Source organism: Guillardia theta (assembly GCF_000315625.1).
Source record: "Guillardia theta CCMP2712 unplaced genomic scaffold GUITHscaffold_36, whole genome shotgun sequence".
Taxonomy (NCBI): domain Eukaryota; class Cryptophyceae; order Pyrenomonadales; family Geminigeraceae; genus Guillardia; species Guillardia theta.
In genome coordinates this window covers 421933-431519 of record NW_005434638.1, presented here as the reverse complement: position 1 = coordinate 431519, position 9587 = coordinate 421933, and the positions used below count along the sequence as shown (strand labels likewise).

At 59.0% G+C, this 9587-nt stretch overlaps 3 protein-coding genes across 3 annotated transcripts; 1 reads left to right on the top strand and 2 right to left on the bottom strand.

The window, feature by feature from the left end:
• Nucleotides 1-305: 305 nt before the first annotated feature.
• GUITHDRAFT_163356 (hypothetical protein) lies at nt 306-1561 on the top strand (the record flags this gene model as incomplete). The annotated part of the gene is made up of 10 exons (XM_005832189.1): nt 306-505; nt 635-755; nt 801-858; nt 908-961; nt 1008-1078; nt 1120-1165; nt 1209-1262; nt 1314-1354; nt 1398-1460; nt 1508-1561. The coding sequence occupies exons 1-10, from the start codon at nt 333-335 to the stop codon at nt 1559-1561; spliced, it is 735 nt and encodes a 244-aa protein (XP_005832246.1). The 5' UTR covers nt 306-332.
• A 62-nt stretch (nt 1562-1623) lies between these two features.
• On the bottom strand, nt 1624-2435 carry GUITHDRAFT_163355 (hypothetical protein; the record flags this gene model as incomplete). The annotated part of the gene is made up of 5 exons (XM_005832188.1): nt 1624-1752; nt 1795-1912; nt 1974-2055; nt 2108-2191; nt 2425-2435. The coding sequence occupies 5 exons, from the start codon at nt 2433-2435 to the stop codon at nt 1688-1690; spliced, it is 360 nt and encodes a 119-aa protein (XP_005832245.1). The 3' UTR covers nt 1624-1687.
• Nucleotides 2436-7097: 4662 nt separating this feature from the next.
• Nucleotides 7098-8062, bottom strand: GUITHDRAFT_108904 (hypothetical protein; the record flags this gene model as incomplete). Its single annotated transcript, XM_005832187.1, has 2 exons — nt 7098-7822; nt 7882-8062. 2 exons carry the CDS (start codon nt 8060-8062, stop codon nt 7098-7100), a joined length of 906 nt encoding a protein of 301 aa, XP_005832244.1.
• Nucleotides 8063-9587: the final 1525 nt, after the last annotated feature.

Here is a 9587-nt window from a genome sequence, read left to right as displayed (position 1 = left end):
ATCACTCTATCCTCACTCTATCCCTCACTCACTCACTCACTCACTCACTCACTCACTCACTCACTCACTCACTCACTCACTCACTCACTCACTCACTCACTCACTCACTCACTCACTCTATCCCTCTATCCCTCTATCCCTCACTCACTCACTCACTCACTCACTCACTCACTCACTCACTCACTCACTCACTCACTCACTCACTCACTCACTCACTCACTCACTCACTCACTCACTCACTCACTCACTCACTCACTCACTCACTCACTCTCGCTTTCGCTGACTGTAGGTCTCAACCTGTGAGCAGGTCTCAGCATCAGCTTCATCTGCTCATGAGTGAAGGCAACGGGCCAACCGAGGGGCAGGACAAGGTGCAGAGTTCGGCTCCTCCGAATGCCGTGTGGCCGCTGAGAGACAAGGAGGGGAATGTGACAGTGCCGTTCGCCTATGGCACCATCGCCTTCTGGCAAGGCAAGCGAGCCCAAGAGTATCAGACGCACAAATGGTGAGAGGAGAAAGCAGGAGGAGGAGGAGGAGGAGGAGGAGGAGGAGGAGGAGGAGGAGGAGGAGGAGGAGGAGGAGGAGGAGGAGGAGGAGGAGGAGGAGGAGGCAGCTTCCTGTGATGCCCTTGCAGGCATGTCTATGTCCGCGGAGCGAACAACGAGGACCTGACGCCGCTCATTGAGCGTGTGATCTTTCAGCTGCATCCCTCCTTCAACAACCCCACCCGAGTTATCGACACAGCCCCGTTTCACGTCTCATGCCAGTAGTGAAAGCCTGAGCTGACGAGCGGGGGTCAGGTCTGCGAGCTGGGATGGGGAGAGTTTGAGATCACGATTCGCATCTTCTTTCATGATGGTGAAGCTCGTGCCAGCTTCTCCCTTCCCTCACCCGCTTGTTATCGCAGGGCCCGAGCAAGGGCTGGAGATCAAGCACATGCTCAAGCTCTTCCCCCGCGTCGGTGCGCGTCTGCACTCGCTAGCTCAGGTCTAACGGGAGAGGACCAGGAGAGCCCTCGCAGAAGAAGCCGGTCGTCTCCGAGCGACACGATGAGTTCGTCTTCAACGCTCCCAATGAGGTTCCCGATGCCTCGCGCGGTCCCTCCTCAGGCTCTCGCAGGGTCTCCTTCAGAGGATCGGCATGTGCAACACCCGCATGCCCAACGGTGACGCGCCTGACCCGCAGCACCAGCCTGACCCCTCGCACAGGAGGGCCCGCGTGGGCCACCATCGAGCCGTTCTTCTCGCCTCTAAACGAGCATGGTGAGGCCGGGTTGTGACGAGAGAGAAGTGAGCTAACTGAGCTGCTGGTAGAGGAGCTGCTGAGGATTCAAGCGGCACAACGACGAGTGCAGGTGAGAATGAAGACTCCGACTTGGCCATGCTCATCACAAACAGGCGGAAATTACTTTGGTGAAGGAGGAGCTTGAAAACGAGGAGCAGATCTTGTCCTTCTTGCAGGTGCGATCATGCACACCTGACCCATACCGACATGCCGAAATGCGCAGGACGAAGTGAAGAAACTTGAGCCTTCCATCGTCAAGAAGCCGCCAGGAACATGAGGCACTTTTGTACTCTGAAGACGAAGGGGGGGGGGGAGAGGGAAAAAGCGAAGCGAGGAGATGAAGAGGAGATGAAAGTTTACAGCAAAGATCAAGTACTTCAACAAGAGCAAGACTCGGTTTCAATCACTTCCTATGACTGAAAGCTTCAAGGGTCTTCCACATCTCCCTGTCCTGATCTTTCCCATAACCTGCAACCCTTTACCTTCACTTGTTCTCAATCAAGCTCTCACCGTGTCTCATCGTGTACTGATAGAGCTGCTTCGCCTGCTTCATCCCCTCTCGCATCGCAGCCTCACGCTTCGCTTCCTGCTTCTTCTCATACGCTACTTGTCCGGCTGCCGACTGTACCTGCAGCTACAGCAGCGTCAGGATCTAGGCCAGCAGGTCAGGGCTAGGAGGTAGGGCTGACCTGCTTCAAGTATTTGCTTGCGGACAGATAGGAGGAGGATCCCGGCACGAGGGTGTGCTGAAGTCGCTGCTCCATTGAAAGGCTGCTGAGAGTGTGCGAGCGTCACTTGAGAGGCGTGATAAGCCTGTCCTCACCGAGCTCGCCAGTGACCCACCAAGCCAAAGCTCGCGATGAGCAGAGCTGAGAGAATGAGGAACGAACCAGCCGTGAGCTCCTTCCTGCGAATACTACATGTCAAGCTCAAAGAGTAAAACAGAGACGAGGAGGGAAGTGCCGTGAAGACAGATAAGGAAGAGAAGGAAGAGAAGGAAGGGAAGAGAAAGAGAAGGAAGAGACAAGAAGGAAGATGGCTGAGCTTCAGGAGTAAGAGCGCGTACAGGAGCAGCAAGAGGAAGGAGCACAAGCAAAGAGCAGCTGCAGGGCATCACCAAGAGCGAACCCACTCTCTCACCTCATCGCCATGTTATCCTTGACCTTTGAAGGACTCTGAGGCAGGCCCACCTTTTAGGACCTGCCAACTTCCCGGGAGAGGATGTCCCGGGCCGACGGTCCGAGCGAAGCCTCCGGAACCGTTGTGGCGGGCCGGCCCGGGCCCAGTGCCGCCGGAGTGACCCGGCCCCCCTCTGGACCTCCCAGTCATCCCCTCCTGGCATCAACACCCTGATCTCTCGCAGCTGAAGAAGAGCCTTAAGCGCCGTCTCAAGACTCAACTTCTTCACTTCGAGGTCGTCACTGGCGGGATTACACTTGGCGGCCTGCCTATCGGCACGGATGGATTTCATGCTAGTCAGCTCCGAGCGAAGGTCTCTACCCTCAACGAAGAGCTCTCAAAGCTCGGGCTCGTCCAGCATGGCTTCATGTTCAAGACGCTGGTGAGGGCGAGCCATCTCCAGAAGCTGCGCTTCTTCCTCCAGGGGTCATCTCCGTTTCTCCCGCGGGTCCAATCACAGATTCGTCGCTTTGACCTCTCTGTCCACCTGGCGCTTGAGAAATACCACCGCTGGCCTTCCTCGCAGTACCTCGCCGCGCATCCCGACCTGCTAGAGTTTGCGAGGTTCAAGCGGGAGCTTCCGCATAGTCGGGGAGGGGACGAGTTCACGCCCTCTGAGGGTCTACACCCCGCTGTTTACTATACGGCTATCGCTCGCTTCCTCGCTTGGTACTCTGACCAGCCGATGTCCCGGACCTTGCCCTCTCCTCATAGCCTGGACGTTCACTGCTCGAGATCTCTCCGTGCCCAGAAGCATCCTCTGGCGACCTTCTTCGTTGAGGCGCACGACTTCGTTCATAATGCTGGAGCGATCCTCTACCGTCGTGTGAAGGCTCCTGCACCGGCTGCAGATGGCGCGGCGATCCCATCTGCCCCGGCTGCTGTGCCTGATGACGCAGGACGCCCGGGCCCCCCGGCATCTGTGGTACACATCCCTGGTTTGCGCGCTCTCGTCGACTCGTCTCATGAGCACTTCATTCCTCCGCCTGCGCAGCGAAATGTGACCCCTCTTGTCATGCGCGTCTTCCCTCGCCATGTGCATGCTCGCGCTGCGCTGACGGATCAGCAGCGTGATATCCTCACCTTGCACAGCCGCAGGACACACTCGCTCAAGTCGCAGGATAGGGTCTTGCAGTCTACCATCTTCGCTCATTTTCCTGAGCGAGACCTGAGCCACTCTCCGATGCGAGTCTCGAGCTACTACCCCCTCAAGGCCTTCCCGCACCGCTATGCTCAGATGCTCGACTGCTATCTCCATGGCATGCCGATCTGCCAGTGTCCGACGGAATGTGATGGATGTCAGCGCGAGCTTGACCCCTCCGTTGCTGCACATCATCTCCAGACCTGCAAACGCCGATCCTCCAAGCTTCCCACGGCGCATGACAACCTTACTCGTACGATTCGGTCGATGCTGAACGAAGCTGGTCTTCAGAGCGTCATCGATACAGTGGGGGATCCTCGTTCTCGACGGCAGGTACCCTCCCATCCTCATGGCCGCAAGATGAAGGGCGATATCCACATTCCTGGAATCCGCGATCGAGGGTCCGAGCAGTACGAGGGCTTGATGGCGGACGTGACGTTGGTCCACCCTTACATTGGTAGCTCTGCCGACCTGACCAAGTGGGGGGAGGTCAACCTCGACGCCCTCCATGTTGCAGCGTCTGAGAAGATTCGCAAACATCGCGCTGCATATTGAGGCACTTTTTACCTTCTGCCAGTAAATCCTATACAAGTAGGAGCCGGTGGGGCCCGGGGGTCCGCCCGGGGAGTCTTCGGTCGATAGATGAAGGGCGATATCCGCAGGCTGCCCTTTCTCCGTCCGCGGCCGCCCGCTTTGTGGCGGCAGCGGACGTCTCGACTGACAGTGGTCAGTTGGCTGCCTCCGGGTATCGCGTCTAAGGGATTTTATTCCTCCTGCATGCTCCTGCTGCTTGTTGCTTGATTGCCTGACCCTTAGGCTGCTTGTCTGCGCCGCTTCGCGCTTGGGCTCGCTGTGGACTGTGTGCCTGCCGGTTCAGCTTGTTCCTGCTTTGTTTTGCTTGAGGCACTTTTTACCTCCTGCCAGTAAATCCTTTACTGCTGCTGGCGGTGCCGCGTCTGGGTGCCAGCAGTGCTGGTTCTTTTCGGGCTTGTGTTTTGTGTGTGTTTGTGCAGCTTCTCGCTGTGCGCTGTGTGCCTGGCGGTTCAGCTTGTTCCTGCTTTGTTTTGCTTGAGGCACTTTTTACCTTCTGCCAGTAAATCCATTGTCATCCGCATCCCTGGTATCCGCGATCGAGGGTCCGAGCAGTACGAGGGCTTGATGGCGGACGTGACGTTGGTCCACCCTTACATTGGTTTAGGCCATTATCTGTCTGACCAAGTGGGGGGAGGTCAACCTCGACGCCCTCCATGTTGCAGCGTCTGAGAAGATTCGCAAACATCGCGCTGCATATGCCATGACTACTCCTCCTCGAGCGTTCATCCCTCTTGTTTGTGCAGCTTCTCGCTGTGGACTGTGTGCCTGCCGGTTCAGCTTGTTCCTGCTTTGTTTTGCTTGAGGCACTTTTTACCTTCTGCCAGTAAATCCTATACCTTCCTCCTGCATGCTCCTGCTGCTTGTTGCTTGATTGCCTGACCCTTCGGCTGCTTGTCGGCGCGGCTTCGCGCTTGGGCTGGCGCTGCCGCGTCTGGGTGCCAGCAGTGCTGGTTCTTTTCGGGCTTGTGTTTTGTGTGTGTTTGTGCAGCTTCTCGCTGTGGACTGTGTGCCTGCCGGTTCAGCTTGTTCCTGCTTTGTTTTGCTTGAGGCACTTTTTACCTTCTGCCAGTAAATCCTATACCTTCCTCCTGCATGCTCCTGCTGCTGATTGCCTGACCCTTCGGCTGCTTGTCGGCGCGGCTTCGCGCTTGGGCTGGCGCTGCCGCGTCTGGGTGCCAGCAGTGCTGGTTCTTTTCGGGCTTGTGTTTTGTGTGTGATTGTGCAGCTTCTCGCTGTGGACTGTGTGCCTGCCGGTTCAGCTTGTTCCTGCTTTGTTTTGCTTGAGGCACTTTTTACCTTCTGCCAGTAAATCCACTCTCCACATCCCTGGAATCCGCGATCGAGGGTCTGAGCAGTACGAGGGCTTGATGGCGGACGTGACGTTGGTCCACCCTTACATTGGTAGCTCTGCCGACCAGACCAAGTGGGGGGAGGTCAACCTCGACGCCCTCCATGTTGCAGCGTCTGAGAAGATTCGCAAACATTGCGCTGCATATGCTATGACTACTCCTCCTCGAGCGTAAGTTCATCCCTCTTGCCATCTCGACGGACGTTACCCTGCATCCTGACACCCTCCGCTTCATCTGGTATCTCGCGGACATCATTGCTCAGCGCTCGATGCCTCTTGAGGATGCGGCGTTTGGTCGGCACTTCGTGCCTGATGACGGCCCTGCTGCTGAGGTCCTGGCTCGCAAACGCGCCGCCACCTATCAGCGCCTCACTATGCAGCTGACGCTGGAGGCGCTCTTGTCTGGTGCGAGGCGCATGACGCCCTTGCGGGCGCAAGCACTTCTCGAGCCAGAGGACAGTTCCTCCTCGGACTTTGTCGAGTCGCCCGAGGGGGAGTCTTCGCCGGAGGTCTCCGACTCCGATGGGGGACACCCTTCGGATTTTCTTCCTCCTGCATGCTCCTGCTGCTTGTTGCTTGATTGCTTGACCCTTAGGCTGCTTGTCTGCGCGGCTTCGCGCTTGGGCTGGCGATGCCGCGTCTGGGTGCCAGCAGTGCTGGTTCTTTTCGGGCTTGTGTTTTGTGTGTGTTTGTGCAGCTTCTCGCTGTGGACTGTGTGCAAGAAGACCCTGGATTGGTTCGCGTGTCATGCTTGAGGCACTTTTTACCTTCTGCCAGTAAATCCTATACACCCTTCGAGTGGCCCCGACGATCGGCGCGGAGCTGGCGAAGCGTCTCCGTCCCTCACTGTGACGTCGGGTGCCTCCGGAGAGCTCGACACCACTGGGGTGCTTGCTGCTGGTCCGAGCTCGCCTGCTTCCTCCCCGGCATCGGTCGGGTCACGCCGGTCCTTGGGCATTGCCGCGGCGTCGCCGCCGTCACGGGCGGCTACCGCTGACTCGGCTACCGCTGACTCGGAGGCTAGCGAGGAGGACTACCTCGAGCGGGAGGTATAGGATTTACTGGCAGAAGGTAAAAAGGGCCTCAAGCAAAACAAAGCAGGAACAAGCTGAACCTCGAGCGCTACCGTGTTCCTGTGTCCAGTCTCCCTCCGTCCGCTGCCCCAGGCGGACCCCGGCGGCGGGCAGCGCCGGCTCCTTGTCGGCGGCTGCCCTTTCTCCGTCCGCGGCCGCCAGCTTTGTGCCGGCGCGGACGTCTCGACTGACAGTGGTCAGTTGGCTGCCTCCGGGTATCGCGTCTAAGGACTCGAGGATTTACTGGCATAAGGTAAAAAGTGCCTCAAGCAAAACGGAACAAGCTGAACCGGCAGGCACACAGTCCACAGCGAGAAGCTGCACAATCACACACAAAACACAAGCCCGAAAAGAACCAGCACTGCTGGCACCCAGACGCGGCATCGCCAGCCCAAGCGCGAAGCCGCGCCGACAAGCAGCCGAAGGGTCAGGCAATCAAGCAACAAGCAGCAGGAGCATGCAGGAGGAATAAAATCCCTTAGACGCGATACCCGGAGGCAGCCGACTGACCACTGTCAGTCGAGACGTCCGCTGCCGCCACAAAGCGGGCGGCCGCGGACGGAGAAAGGGCAGCCGCCGACAAGGAGCCGGCGTTGCCCGGGGGTCCGCCTGGGGCAGCGGAAGGAGGGAGGCTGGACACTGGAACACGGTACCGCTCGAGGTGGGTATAGGATTCGAGGTAGTCCTCCTCGCTAGCCTCCGAGTCAGCGGTAGCCGAGTCAGCGGTAGCCGCCCGTGACGGCGGCGACGCCGCAGCAATGCCCAAGGACCGGCGTGACCCGACCGATGCCGGGGAGGAAGCAGGCGAGCTCGGACCAGCAGCAAGCACCCCAGTGGTGTCGAGCTCTCCGGAGGCACCCGACGTCACAGTGAGGGACGGAGACGCCTCGCCAGCTCCGCGCCGATCGTCGGGGCCACTCGAAGGGTGTCCCCCATCGGAGTCGGAGACCTCCGGCGAAGACTCCCCCTCGGGCGACTCGACAAAGTCCGAGGAGGAGCTGTCCTCTGGCTCGAGAAGTGCTTGCGCCCGCAAGGGCGTCATGCGCCTCGCACCAGACAAGAGCGCCTCCAGCGTCAGCTGCATAGTGAGGCGCTGATAGGTGGCGGCGCGTTTGCGAGCCAGGACCTCAGCAGCAGGGCCGTCATCAGGCACGAAGTGCCGACCAAACGCCGCATCATGGCATGGACAAGAGGCATCGAGCGCTGAGCAATGATGTCCGCGAGATACCAGATGAAGCGGAGGGTGTCAGGATGCAGGGTACCGACCGTCGAGATGGCAAGAGGGATGAACGCTCGAGGAGGAGTAGTCATAGCATATGCAGCGCAATGTTTGCGAATCTTCTCAGACGCTGCAACATGGAGGGCGTCGAGGTTGACCTCCCCCCACTTGGTCTGGTCGGCAGAGCTACCAATGTAAGGGTGGACCAACGTCACGTCCGCCATCAAGCCCTCGTACTGCTCAGACCCTCGATCGCGGATTCCAGGGATGTGGAGAGTGGATTTACTGGCAGAAGGTAAAAAGTGCCTCAAGCAAAACAAAGCAGGAACAAGCTGAACCGGCAGGCACACAGTCCACAGCGAGAAGCTGCACAATCACACACAAAACACAAGCCCGAAAAGAACCAGCACTGCTGGCACCCAGACGCGGCAGCGCCAGCCCAAGCGCGAAGCCGCGCCGACAAGCAGCCGAAGGGTCAGGCAATCAGCAGCAGGAGCATGCAGGAGGAAGGTATAGGATTTACTGGCAGAAGGTAAAAGCTGCCTCAAGCTTAACAAAGCAGGAACAAGCTGAACCGGCAGGCACACAGTCCACAGCGAGAAGCTGCACAAACACACACAAAACACAAGCCCGAAAAGAACCAGCACTGCTGGCACCCAGACGCGGCAGCGCCAGCCCAAGCGCGAAGCCGCGCCGACAAGCAGCCGAAGGGTCAGGCAATCAAGCAACAAGCAGCAGGAGCATGCAGGAGGAAGGTATAGGATTTACTGGCAGAAGGTAAAAAGTGCCTCAAGCAAAACAAAGCAGGAACAAGCTGAACCGGCAGGCACACAGTCCACAGCGAGAAGCTGCACAATCACACACAAAACACAAGCCCGAAAAGAACCAGCACTGCTGGCACCCAGACGCGGCAGCGCCAGCCCAAGCGCGAAGCCGCGCCGACAAGCAGCCGAAGGGTCAGGCAATCAAGCAACAAGCAGCAGGAGCATGCAGGAGGAAGGTATAGGATTTACTGGCAGAAGGTAAAAAGTGCCTCAAGCAAAACAAAGCAGGAACAAGCTGAACCGCCAGGCACACAGTCCACAGCGAGAAGCTGCACAAACACACACAAAACACAAGCCCGAAAAGAACCAGCACTGCTGGCACCCAGACGCGGCAGCGCCAGCCCAAGCGCGAAGCCGCGCAGACAAGCAGCCTAAGGGTCAGGCAATCAAGCAACAAGCAGCAGGAGCATGCAGGAGGAATAAAATCCCTTAGACGCGATACCCGGAGGCAGCCGACTGACCACTGTCAGTCGAGACGTCCGCTGCCGCCACAAAGCGGGCGGCCGCGGACGGAGAAAGGGCAGCCGCCGACAAGGAGCCGGCGCTGCAAGGAATAAAATCCCTTAGACGCGATACCCGGAGGCAGCCGACTGACCACTGTCAGTCGAGACGTCCGCTGCCGCCACAAAGCGGGCGGCCGCGGACGGAGAAAGGGCAGCCGCCGACAAGGAGCCGGCGCTGCAAGGAATAAAATCCCTTAGACGCGATACCCGGAGGCAGCCGACTGACCACTGTCAGTCGAGACGTCCGCTGCCGCCACAAAGCGGGCGGCCGCGGACGGAGAAAGGGCAGCCGCCGACAAGGAGCCGGCGTTGCCCGGCCTCCGAGTCAGCGGTAGCCGAGTCAGCGGTAGCCGCCCGTGACGGCGGCGACGCCGCGGCAATGCCCAAGGACCGGCGTGACCCGACCGATGCCGGGAGGAAGC